The sequence below is a fragment of the Pseudochaenichthys georgianus genome, chromosome 3, assembly GCF_902827115.2.
Source record: "Pseudochaenichthys georgianus chromosome 3, fPseGeo1.2, whole genome shotgun sequence".
Classification (NCBI taxonomy): Eukaryota; Metazoa; Chordata; class Actinopteri; order Perciformes; family Channichthyidae; genus Pseudochaenichthys; species Pseudochaenichthys georgianus.
In genome coordinates, this window is record NC_047505.1 from 34,757,947 (window position 1) to 34,772,316 (window position 14,370).

Genomic DNA, 14,370 nt, shown 5'->3' on the forward strand with positions numbered 1-14,370 from the left:
GTAGCACGCAGCTTCATCAAGAAAGAGCGATAAGATGGAGGAAAGCTGGAGTGGAAGGATTTGGGGTGGGGTGTGTAAGGAGGGTCAGAGGGTTGGACTACCGTGCTTTCAAGCTCCCATCGACTTAATATAGACATATTGAAATGGCTGTTTTCCAAGAAGGCTTGTTTTACTGTGTAAGGAATTAGTGGAACAAGAAGTAATCTATTGGTTATTCCCTCTGGATGGTCTGACCTCACTCAAGTGTCTGGATTTGCTACACTTTATCCTGAACAACACTCAGTGTAACACATACAGAGGCATGACTGATGTGCAGTGTTACGCTCAAACCTGAGCAAACAGTGCCTGCAGTCAGACTTAGAGCTGTAACCCAACAATTCACAGGAAATATTATGGAGATTCTTTTTTTTTTTTTTTACTCGTGCTTCTACGCTGTTAGCTTTAGCTGTCTATCTTTGACTTTTGCTGGGAAGGGTGCTGTCCAACGATTTCAGGAAGGAAGTGAGGAGAAAGGTTAGAGATCTAACTGGGACAAGGGCCCTTTGTTAGTGGCCTGAACCTCTCCAGTGTATCAGCTCTCCCCATTTCAGTATGCCTATTTTCAGAGTAGACAAGCAAGAATAATGTGCTTCGGTCTAGTGGGTGGTAAAATGAAGACCTGTAGTTTCGAGCATCAAAGTCTGCTTCAAATCTATTGATCTATTTGTCTATTACCATTAGCTACAGACAAATCCAAACACCATCTCATCTCTGTGCGATCAATGTGTGTGTCTGCGATGTAACTGTGCGGTTGTATAACTGGCAAATAAGTGACCTGTAGTAAAGGACTAATATGTGCTTAAAAAACGTTGATTGTTTCATGGGGGAAAAAAACCTGAAGCAACACAGAGGATTCAGCAGCCCAGAAGTGCTTCCACTGAGTGATTTTCCTCCTGGTCAGGCTCCAGTACAGTGTACACCCAGTGGGCTGTGTACACAGTGGCGGGTGTTAAACATATCCTGCTGTCTAGTGTCAGTTTTACTGTGTGTGCTGCTGTTGGGATGTAGCCAGACTTGCCAGCTTCCTAAAGATCACTTTCCCTTTAAATGGATCACAAAAGGTGATTTCTACTCGCAGCTCAGCGAAGAGCAGGGGGGAACAAAGTGTGAACTATCAGTTCTTACAGCAACAGCTGGAGTCTAACCTCCCTGGGTGAAATTAAAGATCCCCTCCTATAGAAAATGTGAAAGAGAAGGTTAGCGACGGAGCTGAAGAACTGACAGATACTAAAGTGTGGAAGTAATTTTATTCAAATGAGATGTCAGTGAAACGTGAGTCCTCTTCTAAATGATTACTGGTGATTATGATATGTTCCTAATAGGTAAAGTCACCTATTATAATCTTTCTCCAAAATTAAGGAAAATACCTAAAATCCTTTTTTATAATTTTTACTTTTTACAAGTCTACTCGTGGCAAATGAGTGCAGATTATATCCAAGATAAGCATATGTGTGTGAGAGGTGTGTTAAAAGGTGTCAAGTAGCAATTAATGAGGATGTTAGTCCCAGGATCTCACAGGTCCTTTCAAGCTAATAACCATGAAACACAGTATGAACGAGGTAGGTGTTTGTCTTTTTTTGCCCCTTTTGTCTTTTAATCTTGTTAATACTGACTGACTCGGCAGTAAAAACAAAAACTAGCCCAGTGTCCTTCACATAGTGGTGCATTGGGCGCAAAAAGTAGTGTGGATCAGTGCATGGAGGTGCAAGGGGGTTCAGAAGGAAACCCAGCAGGGGGGCTTCATCCCTCCTGGGTGCTCTGTAGAGGCTATAACAGACAGTGAGGAACATGGGTGTTGACAGGGGCCCAAGTCAGTGCTGTAATGCGCTGTACATCTCCATTAGCACTGAGCGTTTTGGAGCTGCTAGCTTTTGTGTTGTAGGTGAATGCTTGTTTCGATAAAGAAAACAAGCATTCACATTTTTTTTATCCACACAAGTACGTTTACGTTATAGCATAACTGAGCTTAATAAAAGTCCATTTGATACAAGCACAAATATAAAATGTTTTTTAAATCAGACAGCTTATATTTATTTCACCAGAAAAGTGATGACAAAATTAATTGTGTATTAGCAAAATTGCATTAATCGGTTAATGCAGTTTTACTGGTGAACTCGAGAGTGTATCATATTGTGCGTGTGTATTGCACACAGAAGTGCTACAAGAAATAAAGGGAGCTCTTTCAAGTCAACCCTGTCTTTTACACTTTGTGTATTTATGCATCACAGATGAGCCAGTCTCACCCCGGGATGGGCTTCAGTTGAACAGTCAGCTGAGCTACTCTAAGTGCTTTCTTGTTTAACTTGGCTGATTTGTACAACACACACTCAATAACGTTAGAATTTTGTCAAAAGTAACTTGTCAAATCTTAAAATAAAAGTGGGACTAAACAGAATAAAGAAAATAATTGTATAAATACGTTGTCTGTAATTTCTCTAAGGAGAAGCAGATAAACCAATAACTCTGACACATTTGTATCTATATGCTATCCTACACGCAGTAGAACTGCAAGTTGGTTCTATTTATCAAACGCCAGTGTCTCGTTGAGAGGGAAACAGATTGCGTGCTGGCCTGAAACAGACTTCATCAGGTCATCTGAATTGATGATACATGTTGCAAGGCGGCTGAGTTCCCCCAGAAACCTCTGCTGGAGTGCTTGCTGGCAGAGACGGGGGCCTCCGCCAAGTCTGTCTGACTGATCACTACAGATGCTCCTCTTCAAGTATTCCGAGTCAGATCCTTAGTGCTGGGTCTTGAGGGACAAACAATAGCACCTGTTCCTCATAAGATAGCCCATTCATGTATCTTTAATGAAGCCTGGGGGCAGATGGTGTGAAATGACATTATCCAGTACTTAGCAGTGCTAAGACAAAGGAAGAGCAGTTCCAGCACAACAATGCGGCTGTATTTACGAGGAGAAGGGAGGACGCTGCCCAAGTGCCCCGCTCACATCTGCTCCACTTCATTCTCAGACTCCTCAAGATCATCTTGGCAATAGAAATATCCCGGGCACTCAGCCCATACATAGATGAACTTGAGGGTAACTCTTAAAGGGGGGATGGGTTTGTAGTACAGCGGGAGAGTGGAAGCTACAGTACATAGGAGCATCATTTCTTTCTGTCTGTTTTCTAGAATATATTTATTTATTTTATTCTTCAACTTTACTTTAACAGTCAAATAAAAAAAAGCATGTCATAATCTGCTCAGCAACTTACCAGCTGTTAATTGACAACTCAACTAACCTCCACTATTTGTTGCCACCTTGAAGCTCCTTTGAATTTGATTTGCCTTTCTCTGACATTAGTTGCCGTAAATTAAACTTTAATGCATGGAGCTCATTACTGCAAATCACAGCTATTCAAACTCAATGCATTTCTTTCCCCTTCATTGCACATTCACACTGTCTTGCCTCGATGAATCTTGTATATTCTGCTCCATATTTTAAATTAATAATAGTAATAAAAGCTGATATCCCAGATGAAATGACATCATTTACATTTAGTGCTGAGGAGATACATCCAAGTATGACTTTTGCTGGCTGTCTCTCGGTACATATACTGTGTATAATATCTCTTTTAATATATAATATAATATATATATTTCTATTAAATTAGTCAATGCAGTCATATTTGTCTGCTAAGATTTGAAAAAGTATAAGGATCAGATTGTTTGCTGGTATGAATTGAAAATAAAAAAGTTTATTTGCGTATTGAACATTTCAACAATACACTGTAAGATGGTACAGTACAGTCTCAGAAAGTTGTTTTCACTAAGAAGAGTGTTTGAAAAACATTTTAGTCAATATCCTTGTTTGGAAAATTGAATAGTAAGTTACTTTTAATGTACTAACAAGGCATGTTAGTTAATTCATGAAAGTGTATGAAGTACCGTGCAACACACTTGTAACATACTTGGAAGTATGTGGACTTGAGGGAGCCCTTTTCTGCCCTGTGACTACCGCACATTCATCAACAAACTGCATCTGGTTTTACAGTCCAAACACACAGACAGAGCAAGGCTGTGTTCCCCAGTGTCCCCCCGCCTGTCACTAGCCCTACGTCATGTTGTGACATTAATTATTGTGTTTTTCCATATGTTCCATACATGCAAGGCCAAGATTAATCTGTCATCCATTCAGCGTGGAAACTTGGAACACAAATCCCTATAAAGCAATGTTTTATTTAAGGTCATTTGTCGCAGGCTACTTGGCCATTTATTTTTCTTCACTAACAGCACATTTTACAGAACTACTTTTGGAAGAATTACATACTTTTCTATTCTTCTATAATGCACTTTCTGCACTTGCACTTCTGTAAAAGCTCAGTAGGCATAAAACAGTTCTATTTATTTAGTTTTCAGTCTAGCTCTGCACCTCTGGACAGATCAATAAAGTAGTTTTAAATAGGTTCAGCTTGCTAGCTGTGAGAGAAACTGGGTGCGACTACACCGGTAAAGGGTCTACAGGGGGAGCAACACGGTCTGAAAAAGTGGATATCATAGCAGACCTCAGCCAGAACACGGGGGGAAACCGTTTGCTCAGAGCAGGTTGATTTCATGCCCCAATGCAGCGGCAGTAATTGCACCCAGACCTGTTTTTATTGCGAGTTGATTTTAAGGGGGGATGAATGGAGAAACATTCTGTAAAGTGTTTATTTTGGGGGATGACCTTTATTAACCCATTTTCCAGGCAGGTTCCCCTGAGGTGGCCTGGCTCAGTGCTAGATTAACCCTCGCAGGCCCATGGTAGCCGGGCTGCTCCCCATCATAGTGTTTCAGGAAGCAGAGAATGACAGTAAGATTGGCCCTTGCAACATGTGTGCAAAACCCCCACAATCCACTTTTGAGACACAAGCTACTCACCCACCCTTGACATACACGTGCAAGGAGTTTTGTTTGATATTCCCAGTAGGCAAGTCAGCAACAGACTGGATGGTGAAGGTTAATATGTGAGTTGAAGAGACAGTCAGAGAATTACATTAAAATGAAATACAGCAAGCGGCAAGCCCTTTTCAACTGCCTGCTATTTTTCTTCTGATGAAAATAGTAGTAGTAAATTACCGGATTGTCTTCAGGCTTTTATCATCTATTCTAAATAAATGCTCGTCCAAGATTATGTGAGCAGTTGATCTTCCCTTGGGGTGAGGGTCTCCAAAGTGATACATTCAACAATCCTCCTGCTAACATGTATCTATTGCAACAGCAAGGGTGTAGTGAATGCCTATTTTAACATGTACAATGCTTCTCTCTACAAGTGTAACAGACCTACTGAGCCTCTTTGCCCTCTATCCTGCATGTCGCTTCATCTAAGTCATGCTGTAACAATGTGCTTATGCAGGCGCCTTTGATGTACCGAGGTGAAATTGTGGTTTGGATTAAGAGCAGGCGTAGCTCGGCCAGGTATTGTGTGAGCACACGAGGGCAGTCAGTGCCGCGGAGCCCCCTGTCAGCACGCGTTAGCGAGAGCTGTGATCTGGTCTACCCCTGAGTGGGCTCTGTGTTTCTGCCTATGCTTAGGCCTCTCTCTGATCTCTGCTCCCTATCTGTTCAGCAGGTCCAGGGTCACATGCCTCCGCTCATGATCCCCATTTTTCCACACGACCAACGCACTCTGGCAGCAGCAGCCGCCGCCCAGCAAGGATTTCTCTTCCCTCAAGGAATGTCTTATAAGCCAGGTATGCTTGCAACAAATTCTCTCTGTGTTGTGTCTTTTCCCTTATACGATTATTCATAATTATGATATTTATTTTACATTGTATTCTTAAATTATGAAGTCACACTTGAGGCCCTAGGCCAGGGGTGTCAAACTCAAGGCCCGGGGGCCACATACAGCCCGCGACTTCATTTTATGTGGCCCCACAAGAGCTTGCAAAGAATATAATATGTTTATTATACGGTTACATGTTACAGAAGCATGTTGCCCATAAACTACATGTCCCACAATGCATCTCAAATATGACTTTTTTCTCAGAATTTGCCTTTTTTTCTTCAAAATAAGCACTTTTTCATAGAATTCCTTTTTCTCAGAATTAGATTTTTATTTCAAAATGTCACTTCTATTTATTTTTTCTCCAGCATTTGGCATTTCTTTTTAAATCATTTTGGGACATACGCACTGAAGAGACTTGCCCTAGACTTCTGCTTTCAGGCGTAGTTAATTATGTAGTTATTATCCTATCCGATGATAATCCAATGCAGAGGCAATGATGTAATATAATACATTATTTTATATATATGATATATTTATATATGTATTTTTATATAGTCTTAAAGTTACAACCGGCCCTTTGAGTGCAACCATAATGCTGATGTGGCCCGCGATGAAATTGAGTTTGACACCCCTGCCCTAGGCAATCCCTGTTCTGTCTGAACTTGGGCATGAGACCAAGGCCTGGGAATGTTCTAGTCCATGTGGAACAATAGACATGGGCAGAGAAAGAGAAGAATGTCAATATGTCTTCAACATGAAAGTATTGTGAAGTGGACTGCTAGCTGTAATTGTTTTCCAAGTATCCCTTAGAGAACTAATAACTCAGGAGATAAAGCCTGAATGTAAAGTGTTGTTATATGCATAAAAAGCAACCATCTTAAAAGTTTCTAACTAATAGTAAGACATTTAGAAGGTTAAGGATAGCTTTGGTTTGATTTAAGGAACAGGTTTTTCTGTATGAATGTCTAACTGTTTTCCTTGCATGTAACAGCATGCCTCTTTCTTTCCCTTTGTCTTTTGAGTTAAGTAAAATATATGCCTTCCACAGTATTCAAAACAAATAAAAAAAGGTTGTATGAGAAAGGTTGACTGATGCCATGCCAAAGCAGCAAGTGTGTACACCCTTATATCCTTGTGATAAGTAAAACAAAAATAATCTATGGTCTAAATTGCTTCAAAGTCTTAGTGTTTAACCTCTCATGGCTTAATCGGTTCCAGAATCTACTCTATTAGTTATTTAATCATATCAATCAAACTGAATTTGTTTAAAAAATATATAAATCACTCCAGGGCATGCAAATAAAAGGAGACAGTGTTATGTTGATGACACATCAATTTAAAAGAGAACAGAATTTATGAGGGAGCTTGAAGAAAGAAAGTCCTCTTGCCTGTTATAAAGCAGCACCAGAACAAGGAACAGCACTGAAAATGGAAAAAGAAACACTTGGAAGTCAGCATGTTCGCAGCAGAACATTAAAAGGTGTGGTAGTGCAGTTAATGAATTAACTATAAAACCACAGGATCAAAAAAAAAAGTCAGCTATTTTGGAACTATGGAGCCATGACAGCTTAAACAAAGTGCCTGAGGGGGAGTCTTTTGCCATGGTGCTTTCTGCAATAGATTTGACACGGAAAATGTTTTAGTTCAAATAACAGGAGCTATTATGGAATCATGGTCAGGGGTCGTCATGTGTATAGTTCCTGCATAATTCATGAGTTCACGAAGGCAAAGCAAAGGGGGTCTGAGAATGACTCGTGTAGTCACGAGAGGTATTTCAAAACATCTATTATTCCTCCCCATCCAACACAATATATCCAGAGAGCACAATGTTATCACCACCACCTGCAGAGTATACAGGATGCTGCCGTGTCCTTTCCCCATGAAGTGAGTGGCCAAGCATTCACTTCCAAGACTAAGGCACACTAATCTGATGTTATCATTATGAGAAAGCTCCCAGGGACCACTGCTTATGACCCCCAGCCCTGTGGTGCTCACATGGCAACCGAGTCATTTTAGCACCATAGTGATAGGTCATCACCTCATGTACTGGCTGTGCTCAATGGCCTGGTGGTGCATGGTAGACAAGCACAGTCGCAGAAATATCAACTAGTGATTTTAAACAAATAGACTTTCCTGTCTGTTCGCACTGTTGACACAGAGATGGCAGCATTCAGTCTGATGTGCCTCTAATGGACCTGCAGAATGACCCCATCGTTTTGAGGTTCCTCTGCCAGTCTTCTCATAGACAGCCTGCTGACAGTTAACTGTTTCCACATTTAGTTTTAAATATTTTATTTTTTGACCACATTTGTATAGAAGATATCTTAACATAATGTAACTTAAACACAACAGAATCATCATCAGTTCAACTTGAAATCGTACCAATATCAGATTAATTATCTATATTCTTATTTTCCTGTTAGCCGGTAATAAGGTAGAATTTAGAAAAGAAGATCAAGTTTGAGGGTTGTCGCCATGTACTTCATTCATCATCAATTGATCTGTTCTAGGAAAGGTCTCAACTACATCTGTCATCCCTCGGCAGATCTATGACTTATATTTCATGGCACCACATGAGCAGGGAAATATAGTCTGTCGTGACCATGGCGTCACCTGCATTGCCCCCAGCCCCACCCCCACTCTTAGCATTCAGAGTCCAGGCTCTGGGCATGGGACCAGCCATGGCCAGTTAAAAACACAGTTTTAAAAGCAATGCCCTTTCACCAGTGACGTTAACCTGGCACAGCGCCCATTCGGATGGAGACTGGTGCCTCGACTGTGTACAGCCAAGACCCATACGTTGGAGCCCGAGACCCCTCGGCGGTGGTGGTGTGCTCACTGAGCACATGACCCTCCCCAGGTTTCACATGACATCTAAAGACATCCAGCCATTTGTTATTTGCAAAGCCTGCGTCACAGACAGCATAGAGAGAGGGAGACAGACAGAAAGCGATACCAAAAAAGAAGTGTAGAAATAACCACAGTGCGCTCCTTCACATCCAACCCAGCACTATTTGAAACCACTTCTGCGGTGTGATTTTTATTTGCAACTAAATGGGGATTGAATTTCCATGGCTTGTATCACATTGTGCTGTGCTGTACAAGATTGCAAAGTGAGGCGAGCGGGCGAGGGCAAAGTGAAAGAGAAGATATATACATTTACCTTGTCTGTGGCTTAATGGCTCCATATGTTTGTGAGAAGAAGTGACAGGCAGAAGTGGGGTCTGAGCGAAGGCCAACTACCCCTCCCCACTCCCACTGTGCACCCCACCTCCCCTCCTCCAGACACATGCTTCAAACCAACCTCCCCCCTATAAACGCTGAGCTGCACTGTCTCACTGGGGCTGTTCAGTCCGTCTAAACACACTATGTCGAGTGTGTAAAAGCGTCTGGTACCCCAATGGATATCACTCATACACCAGCCGTTCTTATAGCCATGTCTGACAAACGTGCTGATGGCAGGCCAACGGTAGTGGATACAAAATGAATAGTGCTGCTTTGGATGCGCATTCTTCCTTGCTTGGTCACAGCGATATGCAAGATAAGAATGTTTGCAGGTTTTGTTTAACCCTGTTATTGTGACTACACACTTGTTCTAACCAGTTCTCATAAAAGTGCTTTCCCTTTGCTGCCAAAGCTAACACTCAGAAACAAACAATGTAGTGTTGAACAATAGCCAGACAAGTCTACAGCTGTACGAACTGCCTGAAAGAACATGCTGGTCCTTTTACATAATCGCTCATTTAACACCACGGGACATATTTAACATTTATTATGAACACAGACACATGCACTCATAAACCTAAAAAGAACATCTAACTTGTTAAACTATGCAGTAGTTATTTTCTGGATATATTTTGTGCAGGTGGAGGAAGGAGGGAATGGTGTGGAACGTTCCTAAGTAATCCTGCTCCAGTCAAACTAGCTTACCCTTTTGTTAATGCAGATGTTTGGGCTTGAAGCCGAGGGCTCGTTGCAATGTGCCACATTGCTGTGGCAAAGTGAAGGGCCCAGGATCCATGTTGGCACTTGCCTGGTAGCTGTGGGCCGGCTCATTGTCTGAACCTGTAAGCATTGTTGTCTTTCGCTCTCCCTCTCTGACAGGTGATAACTACCCGGTGCAGTTCATTCCATCCACAATGGCAGCTGCAGCCGCGTCAGGACTCAGCCCCCTCCAGCTTCAGGTATGTACAGTACTATGACAAAGAATGCTAGGGACGCCCGCCAAGCCCAGGGTATAAAGGATGGCTAAGCAGCTGTACGCTAAGTAATGAGCTACACACTAAATAATCCTCGAGGCCCCCAGCTCACACACGCTTATCACCTTACATATGTAATTTATCCTGTTTTATAGAAGATTTATCCCACTAGCTCTGCCAGACAGAGGAGTTAGGCAGATAATAGTTATTAGAGGGAATGAGAATCACTTTGGTTGCCTTAATCGCCTGCCAGTAAATTCATCAGGAGACAATTGACTGTGTAAGCAAAGAATCTCCTTTTAATTTTTTTTATTTAGGATTTTTCTTCATCCCCGAGATACGATAAATAAGAAGAAAGAAAAGACAAAAAATATGGGTAACCTAAATACACTGAACATATAAATGCAACACTTTTGTTTTTACTCCCATTTTTCACGAGATGAACTCAAAGATCTAAAACATTTTCTATATACACAAAATAACCATTTCTCTCAAATATTGTTCACAAATCTGAAAAAATCTGTGATAGTGAGCACTTCTCCTTTGCCGAGATAATCCATCCCACCTCACAGGTGTGGCATATCAAGATGCTGATTAGACAGCATGATTATTGCACAGGTGTGCCTTAGGCTGGCCACAATAAAAGGCCACTCTGAAACGTGCATTTTTGCTTTATTAGGGGGGTCCGAAAACCAGTCAGTATCTGGTGTGAGGGGTAGGGTTAGGGGTAAGGTTAGGGTAATGTTGTGAATTGAGTGGCCCATGGTGGTGGTGGGGTTATGGTATGGGCAGGCGTATGTTATGGACGACGAACACAGGCCACTCGATTCACAACATTACCCTAACCCTAACCCTAGCCCTACCCCTAACCCTACCCCTAACCCTAATCCTACCCCTCACACCAGATACTGCCTGGTTTTCGGACCCCCCCAGACCCCCCCAATAAAGCAAAACTGCACGTTTCACAGTGGCCTTTTATTGTGGCCAGCCTAAGGCACACCTGTGCAATAATCATGCTGTCTAATCAGCATCTTGATATGCCACACCTGTGAGGTGGGATGGATTATCTCGGCAAAGGGGAAGTGCTCACTATCACAGATTTTTTCAGATTTGTGAACAATATTTGAGAAAAATGGTTATTTTGTGTATATAGAAAATGTTTTAGATCTTTGAGTTCATCTCAAGAAAAATGGGAGCAAAAACAAAAGTGTTGCGTTTATATTTTTGTTCAGTGTATGTTCTCATGATACGTTACAAAAAGTGAGGCTGTGTAGGGGTTCTCAGACACATAACATGTTGGGATAGGCTCCAAGCCCTACTGGCTCCTCCAGGACTTTTCTCACACGTCAATTAAAAAAAGATGAACCCAGGTCAGGGCTTACCTGAGGCTATAATGTTTATTTCAGATAATTGTCTCCTTTCTGCCCTTCACATTTTAAATATCATAAATACTACTGTTACAAGGGCTTCTCTTAGCCTGATGCATAACCCTTGCTAACCTTTGACTGACTTTTATTTACATAAAAAAATCATAAAAGTACTGTAGCAACAGGAAGCTGGATTATCCAGCAACACTGCTGCTTGTTGCTTCTCTTAATTAGCAGTTTACATTGCAATTCTCAGTAAAGTAGACCTTAAATCTATTTGGAATCATAAATAAGTTCTTTGGAAACAAAAGATTAAAAAGCATCTCTCCTGACATGTGGTTAAGTGGCCGATGCTGCTTTGTCAACATGGGGGAAAAGTTATTGAAAGCTGCAACATGTGATGCTCAACATCAGATATAAAGATGTCAAGATTAAACAAGAAAGTTCAAGACTGAGGTGAAACGTGTTGCACACTGATATATGTGGCATGTGTCCTTCTGAGCCTACCACTGTCAGTGTTAACGAGCCTTGGCAAGTTGGAACAATGCTCGCAGCTGGCTCTGAAGAGCTGTGCGTCATTATGCAGCCATGAGAGGAGTGATTAGAAACATGCAAGGTGTTAAGTATGTATGCTCATGTTAAAATGTGTGTCCTGTAAGAGCAAAAGGTGAAGGCAGTGTATGTGAATATTTTCTGGGGTGTATATGTGTCGCTTAGTTTGTGTATCATGGAGATGTCTGTTGGAAAGGAGCGGTAGTTCAGACAGGCATGCAGAGTCTATTTATATTTGTGTATGAGGTCAGATGAGACAGTCATATATCTGAAGGTTGGGGTGAGGAGGGGAGACGGGTCTAGAGTGATTCATTCTGATTATGTATCTAACCCTGGGAATGGGCAAAAACAGTGCCTCCAAGACCATGACTTGGCTGACCTTTACAGAACACAGTAAACAAAAAGAGGTGCATTTTCCATTAATTGAAGTCTGTCAGCCTGTCACATATTCAGCCTGCTGGCTGCTATTTACCCTGCATAGAGACTCCCCTTAAAACAGCAAGGCAAGTCAAACATGCCCTTTTTTACATAGCTGGGATCAACAAACCATGTGACTGCCACCACTTCCTCTACAAAGCACTGGGAGCCTGCTCTGATTAAAAACATCATATCAAGCCCGACATGGAATTAAGTTAGAGGTGTCTCCTCCCCTTTAGAGCAATAATAGCACCAGTGCCCTCCTTCAAAATTAAACTATTGAAAGGTATACTCCAATATGTGTGTGAGAGAGAGATAAACAAGAGAGAGAGAGATAGGGTAAATCAATGCAAGGAAGCAGAAAAAAGGACTTCTTACAAAAAAAATCACATGACAAAACTTTAATTTTTGTTGAAAGTACCTGTGACTACTCTAGGGCTCCTGTAAAAGAAAAAATGTGATGAGTTTGAAATGAACACATTATGTCCAGTGTTATAATGATGCAACTTGTAATTTAATATGCACTCAAAAAAATTGAAATATTTCAGCGAACCACGCTTATGACTTACTATTGAGTTCATGCTACATGCAACATCAAGCATAATTCTCCCTAAACACCGTCCTGAACTTTTCTAGTTTTACTTCCAACCATATTCTTCACCACAGACAAACACACAATCCCCCACACATATGGCTGGAAATGCTGCCCCCCCCAATTAAAATATCTCTTCCTGTCAGCTGCGTGGCAAGGTATAATTTTCACCAATTTACTCAGTTTAGATTGTGCAATATATGAACCTTAAAAAATATCTCATTGGAAGAATTAATTCCCACAATGCTGGAGAGGTAATGTGATCAGCCATCCAGTCAGGGAGGCTAGCCGCTCCGTCAGTCTTAATGTTGGACATGTAGCCTCTTCACAATCTCCTCTGTCATAACAGTCTGGGATCCTCCCCCCCCCCCATCCCCGCCCTTTCTCTCCTAAGAGAAGAAAACTCAACAAGGTAACAAAGGCTTAGAGCTGATAGATGTAAATGAATCTTGGAGGATGCGTTTGAGTGTTGGAGACTGTAATTTTCTTGTCAATACAAGGTGGTAGCATCACTCTGTCGGCTGGCAGACTGCAAGTGGCTGTCACTAGGCATTGCTGTACCACTGGGCAATTTCACTCAATGTTTTCCTGACAGATTGGCTCTCGTCCTCAACTCACAGGAGAGGAGGCGGGTAAACTATCCCAGCGCGACATGCCCCTCTTCATTAGTGCCCACACAGAGCTGGGATGAGCTGAGGACCAGCAGGAAACAATGGCTCCATCCCTGCCTATCCTTCCATGATTACAACTGACACCTCTCACCTAACAGAGGAAATTGTGCTCAGATTGTACCCCAATCTGTCCGGACACCCACTATATTCAATTGAGTGTAGACACAAGAAGCACATTTCCCTAATTCTACAAAAGGTGTTTCTATTTGGGATGGCACTTTATCGCTGTTTTCCTGTTAGCAAACTGTATATATCGCTTGCCTTTTTACGGAGCCAGTAAACAGAAGGAGGACTTTGTGAGAAAGTCCTTGTTATTTTAATCATCGGAAGCAGAATTTGGGGTTCAAGCCATTTTAAGGAATGCATTATTGGATAAAACAGAACATCTGGGTTCCTCGTATACAGTATCACTGTTAGGACTAAATAAATAGAAAGCTTCTGCTTTCACTCAGTCAGAGCTCCTTTTTCTATCTCTTGCTGTCTCTGTCTCAATGTCTTGCTTTTCCCATTTCCCATCGACATTCTGAACCATTTATAAGTTTGTGTGTTTCTTTTTCGTTTGCTCATCCTGTCTGCGTGTTGCTTTTTCTTTCCGGAAGTGTCAAAGCCCATAACCTCTTTAGGCTTTACAGCACTGGAGGTCTAGCTGCTTGAGTTAAGACGTCGCAATTAGCATCTGCCGTATTTGCCATGGCATCTCTCAAGGCCCATGATAAACCTGGTCCCAGCCTCGGCTCATGCTCCCACTGTAAAGATGAAAAGCAGTCTACATGCTCAGCGACCAGATTTCAAGCAGACACATCTGAAGGAGTACTCAGCCTTAGAC

The 14,370-nt window shown here is 41.8% G+C and overlaps 1 protein-coding gene across 9 annotated transcripts in view; it reads left to right on the top strand.

The window, feature by feature from the left end:
* sox6 (SRY-box transcription factor 6) overlaps positions 1-14,370 on the top strand; it is a 129,724-nt gene that overhangs the window by 85,329 nt on the left and 30,025 nt on the right. For 7 of the 9 annotated variants that reach the window (XM_034110820.2, XM_034110829.2, XM_034110812.2 and 4 more), the window contains 2 exons: positions 5,588-5,711; positions 9,851-9,930. In XM_034110820.2, coding sequence (XP_033966711.1) covers positions 5,588-5,711; positions 9,851-9,930 — 204 coding nt within the window. The remainder of the gene's footprint in view (positions 1-5,587; positions 5,712-9,850; positions 9,931-14,370) is intronic. The other 2 variants (XM_034110839.2, XM_071206844.1) reach the window with 1 other exon arrangement.